Raw genomic sequence first — 20,714 nt, 5'->3', positions numbered from 1 at the left:
ATGAAAAAATAATTACGATAGTGTTATTTTTCGATTTTATACGAATTTTTGTTCTTAGCTATGCGGCTATTGGTACATCGACCCTAATTGTTTTTTTTTTTTTTTTGAAGCGAAAAATACTTTGATATTTATTGTTTAATAAATTTATTTTCAAGGATACTTTTCATTTAAAAAAAGTTTTTTGCCAACTAAAATTGACTATTTGGGTATTTTGAGGGATTTGCTCATCCTGGAATTATTTTTTAAAACCTGAAAATCTCAGGGAATTTCATTTCTGTAAATGAGTAGACACCCTGATTAGGTTGTTCATTAATAATTTGTTCAGCATTTTCTGGAATTACTGAGGATTTTTCTAAGAAATAGTACAAGAAATTCTAGTAGTCTTACCAAAATTATCTTCAAGGTTATCAAGCAAAGATTCTTTCCACAAATTTAATAAAGAGTTCCCAACAGTTTTTCCAACTTTGCCTTTGATGTTCTTCCTAAAATATGTGTTCAGAATCCTTCAACAAATCTTTCAGAAAATCCTGTGGGAATTCTTCAAGGAATTTCTGCGAAAAACATTAAATGATTCTTCCAGTTGTTACTCCAAGGATTTCTTCTAATATCCCATAAGATTTTCATGAGCAACACAGGAACAGGATTCAACTGGGAAAATGTTCTTAGATTTCTCAGAGAATTCTCGATCTATCTGCATTTTTTTCACAAAAAATCATCAGTGTTCCTTTAGATTCCTTTAAAAGTCAATTTTATGTTGCTCCCTTTCCTTAACAACTCTCTCAAAAATAATATTGATTTATTTTTTTCAAATATGCCTATCGAAGAAACAAAAATCGAACATTCCTATAAAGTTTCTAGATGAATACGTTCAACTGTTGTTTCAAAAACTCTTCCACGAAAATACTCAAAAGCTCACCGAGCAATTTGTTAAGGAATTTGGTCAGATAATTATATTTTTTCCCTTGGATACTATCATATGATTCTTCCGAAAAATTCATCAGTAATTTATTCAAGTATTTTCTAGAGATTTGATAAACAACACTTTCAACATCTTTCGGGTTTTTTTAAACACATTTTCAACAGATTCACTGAAGGATTTTGTAACTCATTCTTGAAAAATTACATCGTGCGATGAATAGCATTTTTTTAAGCTTGAACGACCGTACAATTCGTAGTTGCTACTCCGTGATTGAGCAGAATAATCGAAGTTGCTCAAGGAACCAAGAGATGTAGCTTGGGAGTAGCTTTCCATCTTCAGTGTACACTTTCGATCATTCCTAACATTAAAGTGAAACAGTTTGCAATCAACTTCTAAGATTGCTCTAAAACTTTAAAGGCACAAATCTCGCGAAGAAAGCATCCCACAACAGTGCACTTTTTATTTTGGCTTTGTGCACTAACAGCAAGCTTAAAATAAGAAGATCAGGAACGTTTGTCAACTATTTCTCCAGTTTTGTGCATTTGAAAACGTGAGTAGGGTGAGAAGTCGGCCATTGTGCCGGCCATTTTTGGATTCCGAGATGTTTCACCTTAAAGGGTCAATAACGGCGCCGGCCACGTCCTTACGGTCATCGGGGACGAGAAGGAATGTTAGTGTGACATCCATTGTTACTAGAGATCGAGATCACCTCTGCATCTCCATGATTGTCACGGGAAGGAGTTTTGTTAGTGGGGAGGGATCATAGCTGCATGATCAGGATTCACCTTGGAAAGTGATGCGATTCATGCAACCTTAATTCAAATAATCACTTATCTGTACTCTGAAGACAACATTAACATACGGTAAGTCGACACTTTTAGCATCGCACCATTCAAGGATTATTTTTTATAATGATAAAAACAAAAGAAAAGGAAATATATGTTTTGTAAAGGCTTTCAATGTTGATTAATAAAAGTCTATGTCGACACTTACAGTGACGAACTGTTCAAATTTTATTAAATCAATTTATTTAAGCAACATTTCCACCGTTGTCATGATAAAAATTCATTTAATAATATATTGTACAAGCATGAAACGTGCTCACTAAATTGGTCATCCATCCTTGATAGACCAGCTGTAGCTATTTTAATCGGCATGTTTTTTTCACAAAAGCAAAATATCACTCCGGCGACTCGAAAACCTGAATTCGTTTGCTCTCAGAACGCGTGCAAAAACGAGAAAAAAAACTCCGGCGACGCGGTGACGTAAGATAAAACGATTTTTTTTTGGTAAAGATGAAACGATGCCAAAACTCATACCCTCAAGAGCACAAATATAGAGAACAAGACAGCGGTTCAAGTTGAAAACTTGATTGATTGGTCATAACCAGCGAGTGACAATTCGATCAAGCCCTCAGCCCGAATTTGAGGTTTGGATTCAATGCATCTTCACTAGACTGTCCCTTAAACAAAAAAGTTGAAAAACTCAACGGGGCACCCCTAGATATGAGCCTTAGGGTAAGAAAAATACTCTCTCAAAATTTCAACTCAATTGGTTGCTTCACCATCTGGCGCATTCGATTTGAAGTTTGTATGGGATATTCGTCTCAAATATATTGAAAATTGTTCCTATGTCACTGTTTCGTTCTGTATACTAATTGTTCGCGTTCAAATAAGCCCAGAATGACAAATACACTAGTTGATACCCTAATGAACATAATTGCAGAAGGTTGTATCTGGATTTAATCTCATTTTTATAACTCTTTCAGTTGTTGAAAGTTAGGCTTCGATCAGCACACCCGTACAGTCACTTATATGCATGCGAAGAAATACAAGCAGTATTGCATGATATACTTCAGATGGTTAAAACACCAACTTTATTAATAATGATCATGGTACAATCTTCTACAATATTCTTCGCTATTACATCGAGTAGTGTTTTTGACATTCTGGGTCCAATTGAACGCGATCATCATTTTTCCTGAACCAAACAGTAGATGATGTGCTGTTGCTCATATGTTTGAGCTGAAAATCCCATATTAACTTCAATTTAATTGCGCCAGCTCATGGAACGACCAAATAAGCTGAATTTTTCAGAAAGGCTTCGTCTAACCCCAAGAAATAATCCTGGAGGGTGCCCCGTGGAATCATAGAACTTTATTTTTCTCCCATACTGAGCTGGGCCAGTCTAATCTTCACCTTCTGCTTGGGCTTTAACGAAGTACTGCCCAGCAGAACGCGTGCAGAATGAACTGTTTTATTTCCGCTACAGACACTTTTTTTCTTCAAAAAACTGCACCAGTCGAATCGAACATTTCGCGGAGACGATAAAAACGTGATAGTTACATTTTCAACACTTCCAATTACGCGCGCTGCCTACTGCGATCTCGTCTTTGAACCGTGCGATGAATATGACGTTCGACATTTTAAGAAAAGATCCAGCGTTCTATACCAGGCTGCACTGAAAATAATCCACACATTCGATTCATATTCTTTTCAACGTGGATCTGTCGTGTCAAATGGCGTGTAAAACTTGTAATTCTGTTAAGGTTTGATCTTGATTCGATAGCAAAGGCTTTTACATACAATTTCAACGTGTTTTACAATTATATCAATCACTAGTAGAACTAGTTTGCCTAACATGACAAGGACTTACATTTGCCATCTGCGCGTGACATGTTAAATAACATGTTATTTTTGGAGAAACCAGGCGCCCGTATTGGGTGCCTGGACTCAGAAAACCAAGCAATAAATTCTATAGCAAACTTATCGAAAATTTGTAAATTAACGTGTTTTACATTTGAATTTCGATTGCCGATAGCGACTGGTTTTACATCATCGTTTGATGTGTTTTACAATTAGTGAAAATTCACGTGTGAAACACATTAATCGAGCTTGTAGAATGTTTTCAGTGTGGAATATACTGCGTCCCATATTACAGGTATGTTCCGTTTTTATGAACGCGATCGGCAATTTTCAGTTGATAAAAACGGAACCGTGACAAAAACGGAATAATTTTCTTAGACAAAATATTTTACAAATTTTAAAACAAAATTGCAGTTTTGCCAGGATAATACACAATTTCATTATATAAATGCACAGTATTGATGTTTGGGAGCTGTGATTGGTACCGTAATCCGGGGGCAAATTGATCACTGGGGTGAATTTGATCAGGTCGGTACCGACACACATTTCGTACCAAGGATGCTGAAGGTTTCGTTGGCACCACAGACATTCCATGTTTTCTAGTTTATAAATATCTTATGATCATTTTGAACTACACTCGACTCTCCATAACTCGATATTCAAGGGACCATGTTCGAATAATCACATTATTTTGACTGACAATATTATTTTTTATTTTCATGTTTTTCAACTTTTATTACAACTTGCAAGTATTTTTCATCTCCAAACAAAAATTAGACCACGTTTCCTAAAAAAAGAAAGATTTTAAAATAGATATCGAGTTATGGACAGAAATTTCCCTCTCACATGACATCGACTAGTGAAGATATCGAGTTATAGAAATATCGACTTATGGAGAGCACGATGCATGGAAATTTGAAGGGAACGAAAAATCCATCGAGTTACAGAGCATATCGAGTTATAGAACATCGAGTTGTGGAGAGTCGACTGTATCTCATTTTTAGTATAGTCAGTTTTGCATAGAAATATTCACACAATTTGAAGGTGTAAGCAACACAGTTGGAAATATTGGTGCTAAACAATCCTCTGGTGCTCTGGTGCCTACATGCCAACTTTGAGTGTTTAAAATGTTGTGTAAGCTTAAGTATGAGTTACTGAACTAATTTTTGATATCATACAGCATAGCAAGTATAGTTTTTTGCTCATAAATCCGTTTATTCTCAAATAATTTGCTTATATTACATGTAATTGCCTACATTTAGGCGTTTTAGGTAGATTTTCAAAGTTTATTTTTGCAATAAAATGATGAAATAATAGAGTTGTAAGAATTTCGACATCATTTTCAGATTCAGAAGACCCAAATTTAGAAGAGGAGTCAATGGAGTACTGATTTTGTCGAAATTTATTTGACAATATTAAAATTACGAAGGACAACACAACAAAAAGTTGTAAAATTGTGATCAATTTGCCCCCGGATTACGGTATTTAGATTGTTCATTCGTAAAATATCGTAAATAAAGTTGATTGCAGACTCCAATCAATCAATATGATTATTTAATGCGATACATTTTAACAGTTTAAGTTTTGTTGGTGAGATATTCATTGTATTCAATATGGAATATTAAACCGATAATCACATAAATGTGCTTTACATAATGAGATGCGTCATATTTGTAAAAATAACTACGAGGAAGTGGGTTAAGCTGATAGTTTTCTTTTTTTCAAGAAAGATTTGATATGAAACAATTTATTTTTCTTCTGTCCATGCTCATCCTTTTGCTTTTTATAAGAACAGTAATCCGAGAAAAAGACTTTTCCTCAGTTGGAAAGTAATGCCATACAGACATTATATCCCAACTGAGGAAGAGATTTTTTCTCAGCTTACTGTTCTTATAATTATTTATTTTGCTAAGGTACATTTTGCACACATTTGACATCCGATTGGTGATTAAATGTGCACGCTAACTTGAAAGTACCCTTTAATGGGTACTTTCGTACCCATTTTCCCCTTAAGTGGCTTAACCCATTAAAAGAGTAAATCCCGTTTACTCATTAATGGGTATGTAAGCCGAACTTCAAAACAAGGGTATTTTATACCCTTGCGATGTCAACATAAAATGGGTACAAAAACCCCATTTTTATTTTTATTTATTTTCCAGGCTAGGTTGAAATTCAGATATATGAAAAATAAAAAAATAATTTAAAAACATTTCTAAATGTTCTGATAACGTTTATTTCACTTATTGTGCAGCAGTTTAATACATTATGTTGAAAAATTTCACCTTGACTTCTGTTACGGCCGAGTCGGAACGTAGCTTAGAAACAGTATTTGTCGCTGTTTCCTTTAACTCCTCCTTCGGAAATCTTGTTCCGGAAACGGAATCATTCGTTCCATCACCCTGATGCACGTCCATCGGCGCATATGCTGGTGGGACATCACATATCGAAGAGAATGCTCCCTCGGGTTCTCCAGGGTGTTGCCTAATTACGTGTGCCTTGAGAGTTTTAAACGAATTTTGTATCGAACCACAATAGCACTGCAAATACGACGGATTATTCCCGCTAGTGTTCAATTTGTGGCCTCTTAAGTGAGTTTTAAATTCTTCCAGACAGGCTGGAATGAACATTGCGCACTCAGGTACAGTACATCGGAATCCTGTAAGAGTATGCAAATGTTCGGATGGATTGTGGAAAACTGGAACTATGGTAACTTACCTTCCAACTTCCGGAACGTTTCACCATCTACATTTTCTCTGATTATATCCATTTCACGCGATTTCACTTTCGGCAGCAATTTGGACAACGATAAAACTCAACGGCACTAGGAAATTGACTTAAATGAAGACTTTTTGCTAATCACGAAAAGTTCCTTGAAAAATCAAAAACAAAAATGGCGATGTTGATTTTAAACTCAAAGAGTATTGTTTACCCATTATGCACTTCATCAGCAGAACTGCATAATGGGGTAAAATGGCCCATTATTTGGAGCTAGAAAAATACCCATTATTTGACAGCTCAGTACTTGTGAAAAAAATGGGTACAAGATACTCATTTAATGGGTACTTTCAAGTTAGCGTGTGGGGATATGTTACGATAGTTTTTCAAGCTTAAATGAATATTTACGGTTTCCTGTGCTTTTAATTGTCAAAATCTGTTCTGTAAAATGATTGGGTGATTTTCCTTCACTATCACTACCAACTTCGACTGGGATGCACTAATCGCCATTCTAGAAGAGCGTCACCTTTACCGTTTAGCTCTGCGTTGAATCACGAATTGGCTAGCACTAACCTAAATTAAAATCCTACTATTTTGTTTGGTGAAACGATGTTGAATAGGTTCATCAAGAACACAAAGGTGTACAAACTCCAGAACAACCATAACCAAAATAAAACATTTTGGTTAGAATCTCTTTTGCTAAGGTCTTTGGAAAGCGTAAGGTAGTTGGTATAAGCTCTTTATCAAACTTTTGGGCTCCTCGAAGAAGTGCGTGTCCACTCAAAAATCAAGATCCCAACAAATTTGAGATGGGAACGTGCGTGACGTGAGACGATTCAGTATCATCAGTTTCTCAAACTGTTAGCCATCAGCCCTTTTCTATCTTCCCTGTTGCAAACTTATTGTTTAAAGATTCCAAATACTTAAATAGATTGTGTAAGTTTTGCTGGACCTCTTCCCCTACCCTTGAAACAGGACCTAATCAATGGCTAATGCTATAATCTGTGTAATGTTATCGAGTTTGAGAGATGGAAGATAATGTACAAAATATGACGGGATCGACAGTCTTATCAAAAATAAAATGAAGTCGATAATATTCCTTGCCATTACTTAAATAGTGTTGAGTTCATTCTCAGGTACATTATTTATAATAAAGAACTGATCATTCTCATCGATATATGCCTATAAAATTCACATAGAAAATTATATGATTCCATGTTATAAAAGAATAAGGAGAGGTCTCTGCAACACGAATTCCAGACGATGCTAGCAGGCTTGAGTATACTCCTGTACATTATCAGAGTTCAGTAACAGAGCAACGTGCTGCCGTTACCTCTTTGCGTGAGACTGAAAAAATACTAAGCAGAGAGGCATCGAAAAATCATAACAACTCCGCGAGTGCTGTTTTCAGGCAGTGGACTTGCTCTATATCAACTGCAGCGATTCGCAGTAGACAGGATGTCCCGGGCCCGATCCATCTGACAAGCCAATCGAGCCCTCTGTCACCATAGAAGATGGTGTCTCCATCCATGTCCAATAGCCTGGCTGTTTTGTTCGGACGGGACACTCAAGAGTTCTTTCAAAGTGTGGGTAAATGTGAACTTAGCAACAAGAGTACTAGAAAAAATTCTCGTACTTCTTTGCACTCTCATTCGAATCGTTGGAGGATCTGCGTTGAAAATGTTGAGTGCAATTTTCACTTCTCAATAAAACATCAAAATCGCCTCATTCCTGCATCGCAGAGGAGTTCTGTCAAGCCTGGTTGCTAGGACGTGGCCAGATCAACTCTCGAATGTTGAAAGATGCATCAATCTTGTCCATCAGCTCATGCTAAATTTGAAAACTAATTGACTAGTGGATAGAAAGGAATTAAACCTTATTGAATCGTATATGACTTGACACCTACCATGTATCGTAGGTGATCAACACCAACATAATGTCAAAAATTCAACCCTGAGGCTATTTAAAAACATTTAAATAGCTTCAAATAAGTTTTGAGATTATATTCCAAGAATTAAAAAAAATAAGAGAAATTTTTTTTTGTGTTGATAAAAACGGAATAATTTGTTGACGAAATCGGAACGTGACAAAATCGGAACGTGATAAAAACGGAACATACCTGTACTCTGAGAATTAAAAATAGTCACAAAATTACTAAAGTTTATACATTAATGACTATTTTCTCTTTCATTCTGCTGTGGATTTTCACACTAACTGTCATATCGACTAGGTTGAAGCTTAGTAATGCTTCAACCCATGTGAATTGACAAATAGGAATAAAATTCCCTGCAGGATAAAAGAGAGGCAGATAGAAAATAGTCATAAATTACTAAAATTTAGTCATTTTGTGACTTCCCGTGTTTCTGAGTGTATATCATATCAAGTATAGTGGTTTCTGCGCTCGTGTACATACACGTTACTTGTCACCAACACTGCTCAAACCCAGACAACCTAAATGTGCGTATAACACAATCACCTGGAGGCTTTATATGTGCAAAATTTCACTTATAAGATGTCGCGAAAAGGCCTTCTACGTACAAAAATGGAGGCGATATGCGTACATATATTATGTGATGAATAATAAAATACAATGCGAGTTTATAAGTATTCTACCGAACTAACCTGTGATCTTATGCGACTTAACTTATGATAACAAAATGTTGATTTGACAGCTGCTACGGATTGATTTGACTTACTTTGTACGAGTGTACGAGACGAAATAAAATGTACAAATGAACTCAGAAAAGAAGCGTTTTATGCGAGGAAACTTATCAATCTGACGAGTTTATCCACGGTGTTGTGCGGGTTTGATGTAATTAGTATGAATAAACGAGTTGTAACGTGCACTTTCATGCGATTTCTGGTTTTCTGGGAAGAGTGCTGGTGGAAAATATGAATAAAGATCAGCTGTTCCCAGCAAAATCAAACGGCAGTATTTTCTACCAGCATATTTATGCATGTGTTCGTGACACCGTTCGGCGAGAGCTCAATAAGCCTTTTCATGTGACAGGTCCGTATATGCATTTGTTTAAATCGGTGGAGGACCGGTGCTAACACGGGCCTGTCATTTTCATACAAGAACTGTCAAAGAGCTTCTGAATCAGCTGAGATGAAACGTTATGTGAAAAGGCCTATGCAGGCCAGTTGAAATTATCAAAATGTTCCTAACGAGATCCTGGTGACCCCTGGCTAGGTCTAGGGGTTCTCTAACTGGATTCTGAAGAATCCTTACAAGATCCTATGTTTTTGAAATGACTTTCTGAGGATTTTGAGCAAATTCTTGAAAATACCGAGTGAAATCTCGGTATTTCTATCGACTATCACGGGTTTCTTGTGGGATCCAAAGATTGTGTATTGGACATGCTGTGCGAAATCTGTCGATTCCTTGTAAACTGCTCTGCCCATAACTGCATAACAGTCACATTCAACATTTTTGACAAATTGGAGTTAATACCATGGAGAGTCATCAAATGATAAATACTTTCGATCAACCTACTAAAATCTGTGGTTTTGTTCTAGAAAATTCGAAAAAAATACCAAGTTGTTTTGTCACATTGGCAATTGTAACCGCATAACAGTCACATTGAGATTGTACATGAGCCTCGTAATGTAGTAGCAACGAAATTTCTATCAGAATTATTTTCTGACTATTCACCCAATATGCGATTCAGCCTTAAATATGCTCTTTTGAATTCTTGATGATTTTCTGAAATTTTAGTTTCCTCCCATACTACAGTGAAATGCAAACTTGGTATCCCATTTACTCAATGCCTACTTTTGTCGAATGTTACAAATATGCAGTTATGGGCAGTGCTGAGATTTCTAAATTTCTAGCGGAATACTGTATTTTGAATATTTCTGGCAAGATCAATCTTTATAGGATTCCAGCAGAATTTGGAGATTACTAGTGGCACTCCGGAAAGTCCTTATGAACTTTCGAGAATTTCGGTCGAAGACTTCAGCAATATCGAAGCGGTTTCTTAAAATTCTAAGCGATATCTTAAAAAAATCCTAGAAACCCTTGGGTAGATGTCAACTCCTATATGGCTCCTTAGCTAGATCATGAGAATTGTAAGCAAAATTCTGTGGATTCATAGCGTGCTACTTCAGAGTTCTAGCGAGTTTCTGTAGATTCTTAACGGACACCTGCACACTTGGAAATAATCATGTAATTTTGTGTCATAAAAGACCGACATATTAGAGCGAGCGAAATGACATAAAATTACGTCTTCTTTAAGCATTGCGTTAGGTCTTAGAAGCCAAAATTGTAATTTTACTTGTAAACAACTCGCATCATGTAATTTGAAAATGTGACGTAATTTAGTATAAACATAACCTCAACGCTAAGAAGACATACCATCCCCATTTCTTTCTGATATTCTTTATCAATTACATATGAGTAATAAGAACACCATACATGTTTTTGGTATTATAATTTATTCTTCATATGAGCAATTCTCGCTGAAACCAGGCCGCCATCGGCACCCATCGTTAGAATTCAAATTTTATGTCACTGATCGCTAGTTTTCGATAAAACTTAAGGGTGGTCCTTTCTGTTTTCTCAAATTGGTGGACCCCTCGTACGCCAGCTAGCTGAACAGTTTGCGAAAAAGCCCATTTTTCGATAAATCTTGGGTATTTCTTCACGGGTTGTGTCTCATATTTCGCATGGAACTCATAGCAAACATAGTGGCATCGTATAGAGAAAGGACATAGCTTTCATTTGAACTCGAAAAAATTTTGGCGGCCATTTTGAATTTGGCCGCCATCTTGAATTTTGTTAGAAAAATCGTTTTTTCACCATTAGCGCACCGCTAGTTTTGAATTCTGAGATTACCATCAGAAAGCTGAGGAAAAATTGCGTAAGATAGGCTACAAAAACTAGGTGAGCAATGGTATTTACCCTATGATATGAACGATTTTCTAAATCATGTTCTACTATTTTGACGTATATGGCGAGTGCAATCAATGCAAACATATTTTTTTGTACCACAAAGAAACAAGTTTTCAATCGTTGGTGAATTATTTGAGACAGATGAAGAATAGGAGTATTATTTTGAGTGAAAAAATCTGGCGGCCATCTTGGATTTTGACGCCATTTTGTTTTTAAGTATTAGAATGAGTTTTCACCTTGATAGCACTCAGCATGTTGAATTTTAATGCTATCGTTACACTTATTCTTCTTCTAGTTCTTCTTTTTCCTGACGTTACATCCCTACTGGAACAGAACCAGCCCTTCAGTTTAACTAGCTTTGAAAACAAATTATCAAATATGATTTTTTTTAACCCTTATTTGCTACCTGAATGATTCTTCTGCATATCTTCGAGTTGAAAATAGCATTATTTCTTTCATTTATTTGGTCTAAAACCATTGATAGAAATGAACAATCAGTTGAACAGCTAAGATAAGATAAGAAAAATAGAATTTGATTGTTTTTTAACGGAGGCCTCATAATTTAACATGATGAGCACTGAGATGGTAAGAAATCATTCAAATGCTAAAAACCAAGATGGCGTCGAAATCCAAGATGGCCGCCAGATTTTCCAACCTCGAAATAATACACCTGCGTTTCGGCATTACGTCCACATTAGAACAAAACCTGCTTTACATCTTTCAATCTCGCTATTTTTCACATGCATGTTGGGCGGTACTTAAAACGATACTTTATGGCTCAGAAAATCAAGGATGTTTTTTTGCTTCAAAATTTAAGATATCCATTCTGAATTAATGCACTTTTGTCAATGTTTAGTAATGTAGTTTTAACGTATACTACAGATATTACCACAAGACTTACTAATGTCCCGATGCGCAATCTATAAACTTCATTCAATGAACAACAATGCATATGGTAAAAAAAAATGTTTGTTTAATACAATCAATGGTTTTGGACAGTTTTCATTTATTGAATTTATTTATTAATTATTACTGAATTCAAAGATATGTCGAAGAATTATTCTGTTGTCAGAAATCGCATTATAAAAGAAAATTCCTATTTAATAACCTGGATTTATGACCAATTAAGCTGAGTATCTGGCTCGGTTCCAGTAGGGACGTAACGTCAGGAAAATTAAGAATAAAAAGAAGAAGAGTATACGTAACCTTTTTTTATTGATAACCTCTAATTTCAACATGCTGAGTGCTATCAAGGTGAAAAATTCATTCTTCTACCTAAAATCAAGATGGCGTCAAAATCCAAGATGGCCGCCAGATTTTTTCACTCAAAATAATATTATTATTCTTCACTCGACTCGAATAAAACACCCAAGGTTGAAAACTTGTTTCTTTGTAGTACAAAAAAATATTGTTGCATTGATTGCACTCGCCATATACGTCAAAATCGTAGAACATGATTTAGAAAATCGTTCATTTGATAGGGTAAATACCATTGCTCACCTAGTTTCTGTAGCCTATCTTACGCAATTTTTCCTCAGCTTTCTGATGGTGATCTCAGAATTCAAAACTAGCGGTGCGCTAATGGTGAAAAAACGATTTTTCTAACAAAATTCAAGATAACAGCCAAATTCAAAATGGCCGCCAGATTTTTTTCGAGTTCAAATAAAAGCTGAGTCCTCTCTCTATACGATGCCACTAAGTTTGCTATGTGTTCCATGCGAAATATGAGACATATCCCGTGAAGAAACACCCAAGATTTATCGAAAAATGGGCTTTTTCGCAAACTGTTCAGCTAGCTGGCGTACGAGGGGTCCACCAATTTGAGAAAACAGAAAGGACCACCCTTAAGTTTTATCGAGAACTAGTGATCAGTGACATAAAATTTGAATTCTAACGATGGGTGCCGATGGCGGCCTGGTTTCAGCGAGAATTGCTCATATGTAGAAACTACAACACAATTCATTTTCCATAGAACAAATAGCAAAACACTTTACCTAGGGTCGATGTACCAATAGCCGCATAGCTAAGAACAAAAATTCGTATAAAATCGAAAAATAACGCTATCGTCATTATTTTTTCATCATCTGAAAGCTTTTTATCTTGGTTTTGTGGGAAAAATATGAAAACAACGAAAACTCAAATGTTTGCATTTATTATCGCGTGTGCCACTATAGGTATACATTTGCCTATAGTAGCACTATTTCTAATTTCTGTTCCTATAGTAGCACTAGCATCCCGGCGTTGGCAAAATACTTATCAAAACCGTATGTTTATTAAATTTTTATATTTTTCCTACAAAGTGTGGATCAAAAGCTTTCGTTTGATGTAAAAAAAGTTTTTAATTCATCAATTATTTTGTAAAACTAAAAATAGCTTCTCTCAGTAGTGCTACTATAGGAACAATAGGTTTACTATAGGCGCAAGAGAGCTCAAATTTTAAGCAAAACTAATTATTTAGATCATTTTTTGAACAAAGTCAAGCTGTGCATCAATGGTACTTAGATAAATAGCTCCTGACCTTCATGTCAAAAAATGTTTTGAAAAGGTTTATAGCAAAACGGCCGTAAAAAGCCACTAGTGCGACTATAGGGGACTGTCCACTAAGGGAACACCGACCCTACAGTAGATTTTTTTTTTTTCATAACGCTACACTGAGAACAGCGTTGTAGTTGAAATTACTATATTAGAGGGTTAATTTAAATACACAACGCCACTTGATTTGTGCAGATTTGTTGCATTTATTTCAAATATTTTGTGCACTCAATTTTACCATACACTCTTAAAAATAATGAAAATTACTCTGGACGTAATTCTGGTTATGACTGAATGACACATGATGTAAGTGATGGAACGACACAAAAACGTGTCCTTGAAGATGTATTGAACAAAAAATGTAATTTTACACGTTAAAGGACACGAAAACCATGGAACTGTGCTCGACATTTCCCGAATCAGACACTAACATATTTGAAATTGGACATAAATTAACGTCATTCGGCTCGCTTCTTTTATGTGCATCCCAAAAGACGTAAATCACATTATTTTTTGGTACTGTGTAGTACCATTTCGACAGTAAAAATTACTATATCATGGTTAAAAACTGGCTTGCTGCAAGCCAGAATCGAACCGAGGATCTTGCGATTGTCAAGCGCGAACGCTTACCGCTCGGCTATCGATGCGGTTGGATTAAGAGGGACCAAAACGCACATAAAAGGCGTTCTTGATAGCTCAATCGTGATTGGAATAGTAAATTTAAGATTTAATTCTCATTACTTCAACGCTTGTTTTAGTGTATGGATTCGGTGCGATGTGGCGAACGAGTTGTTCCGCACTCCACAAACACGGCTCTGATGATGAGAATGTGGAAATCAATTAATAGTAACTCCATTACTCCAAATTAATTCTGCAGCATATGTTGTGAAACAACTTTGCAACAACAAACAATTAGCTCAGAACAACACTTTCAACTTTATTCCGATGACGTTTCACTTTCCCCGACGAGATTGTTCGTGTAATTTTACGTGATGGAATATTGAAATGATTCTTCGATGTTCATGTTTACATAATCGATAATTCAAAAACGAATCATGTTTTGATTTATGGCACGATTAATTACGTCAATTTCAACGATTTTGTCAATTTAAAAATTATATTTTTTAGTGTGCATGGTTCGACAAGCGAGGTTTTTCCACCAGTGTTATACAAAATACAACAGCGACTACTGAAGTGTTAGTCGCGATCTTCGCAACACCAGACGGTATTCGTATCAAAAAGCTAGGCAACATTTAGGCATGATAATAAATCTTCGAGTTGTTTAGTTGAATAAGTAAATAAAAACGGAATAGCACTATATCATTTAGTTCAAAAGACACATATCTACTCTAGTTCACTACTAATGGCATAGTACTAAATTCGGACTTCATTTACTTAATCAAACCCTCATTTTAGTCATCACTGAACAACTTTTTTCAACGGTTAACTCTCTTTGTTCCGCCGCCGAATGAAGGCTACGCTTATGCGACCCCTAAAATCGATATTTTGCACTGCGCCATTGCAGGAGCACCTCCGGATTTCCCTTCGACCATACTCACGTAGTAATCCGGCAGATCCAGGTTGATGTCGGTGGCAAACTTCTTTCCGAGCACCCGGAACTCCCGTTCCAGCGCCCGCGTTTGCTCGAAAAGCTTGACCACTTCGTGGTGCTGCTTCGGTAGCCATTTTGAGGTGTTCATTTCCGTTTCTGGTATAGCTGAAAACCCGAATCACCACAAATTCCGGATTCCGAATTGGGTCACACTTTCACTTTTTACAACGTTACCACAGGGGTGGCGCAATCCAATGGGAACCGTTCGTTTCGATGGAGCAGTGGGTGCACTTTCGGATTCATTCTTGCTTCTTCAAAACGTGGCGTAGAACTGCGAAGTAGGCTACGACGGGTGCCTTCACGAAGACCCGACCGAAAAACAGCAGCAACCTTGAAACACCATGGCAATATTCCGAGGGGGTTTATCGATTTATGCTGCCCGTCTGGAAGCTCGGAGCATAGGCGCAGACAAGTTATTTGGTAGTGGTTCCCATGGGGACGGCATTGTTCCGAGGACAGGGTGAAACGTCGTCCCGGCCGATTTATGGCCCATGTGAGCAGGTGAGAAACACGAGGGAAATTAGTGAGGTTAGGTTGCTTGGATGATGACAGTGTTGGCGGTTCGGATCAAGGACTGAGTTGGCCATGTGCGGGCGCGAGGGTTGTTTCTTTCGTGAACAAAATCAAGGTACTGGGTCGTTGTATTTCGTCACTTATTGGCTTTTATTTGCAAGTTTTTTGTTTTGCATTTTCTTTCGGAATAACTAATTATTGTTAGGTGTGTTTATATTCATATCATTCATTTTTCCCATTTTTGTCAGTTTTTCCGAACGAATATCAGTTTACTTCTTCTTCTTCTATTTTTGTTGCTGTTTGAATAAATAAAACTTCTAGAAAAAGACGTTCCATGTGTTAAGTCTACCAAAACTAAATACTACAATTTAGTGGCTACGAAATTCAATATCCATTCATTCAGAGAGGAACGCAAACGCTATTTGGGTCTCTCTTCCGCGCGTTCTCATTGGCTTTTGCTTGCAAACTGACAACTGAAATCATCTTGTATGCTCCGTTTTATGATTGATAAAGAATTTGAAAGCAGTTTCTACAGTTAAGGTTATAGGGTTTTTTTTAGAGGGAAAATTTGAACTAGCAATAGATCTTATCGAATAGTTAAGGGACTTGCAAAGCAAAAAAACAGGAAAATGTTCAACAATTGAAAAGCTCGATTTTAATAACTCCCCTTTCGCGTCGTCGCAACTGAGCGATGAAACTAGTTCGACACAACTTTTTTTTTTGTAATAAATAGGGCATTGTTCTTGCTGTTGTAGTAGTGTTGGTTTTGCGTGTTTCCGCAATAAATAGTATGAATGTACCTTTTCCGTCTGAACAGTGTTGCCTTAAAGGAAAAACTTAGCAGTTTATAAACTAGTTTAAAACTTAACAAGTTCCGCTCGCTTGTGTCTCTAAATTCCTCATCGAATTTTCGATCAAACAATTAGAAGAAGCATAAATAAGTGAGTGGTTCACAATGAACGGATACATGAGATTAGAGTAAGAGAGATACTTTACATTTTAGTTTCATTTTTTTTGTGTTTGTTCATTGGGAAGAGAGGAAGAGCATGGCTTGCTTCGGTTAAATAGGCTCTCGGTTGTTCTCGTTTCACTAAATCGAAGTAATCTTCTGTGGTTTTGTTAGCACGAATTGGACTAGATTAGGGTTACGAATTAAATAACTAGATATGCGCTGGTTGTTGTTGTTGTTCTGGTTTCGATCAATCATAATAGGGTGTTTCAAACAACTTTGGAGGTTATACTTAAGTTATACATAATTATTGTGTTGAATCTGGGTTGGTTTCAATGTATGCTTTCAAAATGATCCGTATTATGTCGAGTATTGTTTGATTTTCTGACAGCTAGTTTGTTTTCAACATCAATGTGGGTTCCCTATATTTGTTTGTAACTATCAGTTAAGATTGGTGTGAGATTCTCTTTTGCAGAGGATGTGTCTGTTCTGTTCCATAAGAAAACGGGGTTTGCTTCTTAGAAAAAGGTCCTTACTTGCTAGGCATATGCTTGCGTCAGTCTGTTGTCTGACGTTCGGTTTGTTTTTTGGTTTGTCCTACATGTTTGTGTTTATTTTCCATTAAAATACATTCAATATCAGCTCTTCTTACATAGTATGCCACCTATCGGAAAATGGTTTTGATTATAAAACTAATCGATTTGTTTCTTCGTCTAGTAGGGTATTAGAATTAAGATTCCTTGTTGTTTTGTCATTAAATATCCTTGCATTTATGATACATATACAATTCTGTTGGCTTCACTTATTCTGTTTAGCCACGGTTGTAAAAGTCATGGCATGCTCAGTTTCTAGTCTGTCATGATGAAAAGCTACCGTCGCGGCCATCTTTGTTCTATTTGGCAATCGGTTCAAAATAATTAGGCTATCAGTACACGCTGTCAAATATTTGACAGCGATCTGACAACAGTTCTAACATTTGTTTGAAACTGTCAGAATTTCTCTAGTGTCGAACAAATGTTTGGACTACATGCTTTACATGCAAAGCTTGTTAACTTGAAAAGGATCTAAACGAACAAAAGATGGCTGCCAGCTGTTCTGTTTTACGGTTCAAAATATAGAAAACGTTGACGACGATGCACATTTAGACAGACAATTTCGCAAAAATAGTCAATTTTGGTTTTGTTTTTGCTTGGATTACATTCCAGCGCCAAGTTTATGACGAGGTGAAGAAAATAAACAGTAGTTTGACAGATCAATTTGACAGCTGTCCTGACAAATTCATTTGTCAAACGCCATTTTAATCGTATGCATGCGAACTTTTACAGCAACACTCTTTATAGAACGCGATATACTAGGATTTGGGATCTACTCGGGAAGTCGCGAGTCGCCTACTTCCTCTTCTTCTTGTTGCGGCGCTTACGCAGATACCGCTCCCGCCAGCTTATCCGTAGGCTGCGAACCTCGCTATCGCTGTCGCTATCCTCATCCTCGCTGCCCTCGCTAGACGTTCCGGCGAAGTCGGGGGAAAATTGGCAGAAAATAATCGTTATTGATCATTTCATTTCACTGAGGAGTGTGAGAATGACTCTTGAAGAATTTCGTGTTTCAAAATTCCTGTGTGTAGATGGCGTTGCCGGATTAGTTTGCGCGATGAGGTTCGAATGGTTGCCGTTGATGATGGTTCGGATGATTTTGCGATTGAGTTTCTGATCTTCGGTATTGTGATGATGGGGGAACGGTTTACCTATTGCGACGAAGCAGTGATTGTTATTATCGTTTGGAAAATTTAATATTTCAATCTGATTCTGTCGAACATTTGATTACAATGTTAAGCGTTAAAATTATCTCTTAGCAAAGCTGCGGACGATCAAGCAAAGGACATGTTAGGGTAAGCGACGGTAGCGTTGATAATCAATAAGTAGGCTGTGATTGCTGGGAGATGATATTCAACGGCACAATGGACGAATCGACTCCAATAATGAAAAGTATGAGCCATGTCTTATTTTCCATAGAAAAGCACATTTTTCTTGTGTATTCCTAACACAGACATCATTGCGCGATATCTTGGCCACTATCGTCATTCAAAGGGAAACGCCCCTTTTGGTCTTACTCCTCTTTATTCTATCGTGTTCAGTCGAAGCCAACCAAACTTCAATCCGCCATGAAGCTAATGTTATCCAATGTTAACTTAGCGGTCGTATCTCGGAAACAACCTCTTACTTTTTTTTCTTTGCAAAGATTATATATTAAAAAAAACTGGCGTTCTGCGTGCTAGTTTTAAATGATTCCGCTAGAGCTTCTACCGGTGCTACGCCACCCGGAGAGTGTTTTTTCCTAGATTGAAATAATTAAAGATGACAAAGTATATCAGTTACGACTGAGTGATTTGGAGGTGCTGTGTAATGTTTTCTGACAAGGGTTCATTCAAATATTACGTAACGCAAAATTTGACAATTTTAGACCCCCTCCCTCCCCCACGTAACAGTTTTTGTATGGAAAATTTTAAATTTTTGTATGGACCGTAACACTATGCAAGACCCCCTCTCTCCCCCTGTTGCGTTACGTAATATTTGAATGATCCCCAATAGTTATTGTGGGGTGTGTATGTTTAATACCTTTCCCCTTACATGCGTATGTTTAATACCTTTCCCCTTACTGGCTGACAGCTGAGACGGTAATGCATGCGTATGCTATGATCGCAATATTAGTGTGTGCGTGATGTGGCCGTCAGTCTTCCAATCGCCTCAAGTCAGTCAGTGTTAGATTTCCGGTGAAGTAAGTCACATTCCGGGTGATTCTTCCACACTGTTATAAGATGGCTGACAGTTTCCCAATTTGGGATTGTCGAGTATTTACAGTTATGAAAAAGAGCTTTTTAAAGTGTAACAACTGCACTCGATAATGATCATTGTGCTACGCAAAGTTGAATATTTCGAACCAAAAGAACTGTCTTATTTTGCTTTTCATATTGTGTGTGTTTTGATAACGGAAAGCATCGTCTACGCTCCCATGGGGATGTATGCCTTGGTTCTATTAAGAAACAAAACCGTCCAGAGGATGTGGATTCAATTTCCCATTTTTTTTTTGAATCAGCTTTTTCACTTGAAGTTAAGATAAACAAACGGATTTGGCGAGTTTGTTCCAATTAAACTGCATATTTTCTGAGCTCTTTGTGTATCATGATGTAGGGCAAATTAATCTTTTGGTTTCAGACAGCGAGTAATGGCGCTTAAACCAAAACTTCTTAGCTAGGACACTAAGTGTAAATACCTGTGCCCCATCCCGCTCGCGCATGGAGATTTCAATCCGTTCGCATCACTCGCTTATAGTAAATCCTAGACCATTACCCTTCCCATCATCCAACTCTCAGTCGGCCTCTCTTCAAGTAGCTGTGATACCATCATCCTCCGTTCCTTTTTTCGTGACGGAGAAGATGGGCGTGGCCGGCAATGGAAATTGTCATGCCTTCTCTGACTTCCGATTGGATAACTAGTCCATTCAAAATAGTATTCCATGATCGATTGCAATAGGAGCGATAAAGTAACTATCATGACAGTTTTCAGTATACAATCTACGAAACACTCCATTACCACACAATGTAACGCAACTCAGCTTCATCGAATTTCTCCAAAGGGTTTTGAAGGTACTTACAACAGAATCTGCTGAGAGTCTCATCAATCATTTTCACAGTGCTTCGACCATAGCCAATCTTCAAAAGATCCATTCGCTCAATAATGGAAAAATCAGCAAATCAATCGAAGTTTACTTAAACGTTTTCAGAAAAAAACATATTTCGAAGTAACTTATGGGAACTACTGAAACATTATGTCCAAGGATTAAATCCGATCTTTACAACATTCATTTAGGACTAAAGCAAAGGAAGTAAAGTGATTGATCCCGAGATAAACTGGCCAAGGGCTAAAAATCTTGTTAAT

The 20,714-nt window shown here is 36.9% G+C and overlaps 2 protein-coding genes across 23 annotated transcripts in view; both read right to left on the bottom strand.

Moving 5' to 3' along the window:
• Positions 1-15,619, bottom strand: part of LOC5577686 — a 31,084-nt gene extending 15,465 nt beyond the window's left edge. The window contains exon 1 of one of the 2 annotated variants that reach the window (XM_021849762.1): positions 15,265-15,619. In XM_021849762.1, coding sequence (XP_021705454.1) covers positions 15,265-15,405 — 141 coding nt within the window. In that variant the 5' untranslated portion in view covers positions 15,406-15,619. The remainder of the gene's footprint in view (positions 1-15,264) is intronic. The other variant, XM_021849761.1, reaches the window with a different exon arrangement.
• Positions 15,620-15,959: 340 nt separating this feature from the next.
• LOC5577684 overlaps positions 15,960-20,714 on the bottom strand; it is a 245,090-nt gene continuing 240,335 nt past the window's right edge. For 16 of the 21 annotated variants that reach the window (XM_021849744.1, XM_021849757.1, XM_021849756.1 and 13 more), the window contains one exon: positions 15,960-18,279. In XM_021849744.1, the coding sequence (XP_021705436.1) occupies positions 18,168-18,279 (112 nt within the window). In that variant the 3' untranslated portion in view covers positions 15,960-18,167. Of the gene's footprint in view, positions 18,524-20,714 lie in introns of all 21 variants that reach the window. The other 5 variants (XR_002501267.1, XR_002501269.1, XM_021849758.1 and 2 more) reach the window with 2 other exon arrangements.

Source organism: Aedes aegypti, chromosome 3 (assembly GCF_002204515.2).
Source record: "Aedes aegypti strain LVP_AGWG chromosome 3, AaegL5.0 Primary Assembly, whole genome shotgun sequence".
NCBI classification, from domain to species: Eukaryota; Metazoa; Arthropoda; class Insecta; order Diptera; family Culicidae; genus Aedes; species Aedes aegypti.
This window is presented reverse-complemented; position numbering and strand designations above follow the sequence as displayed.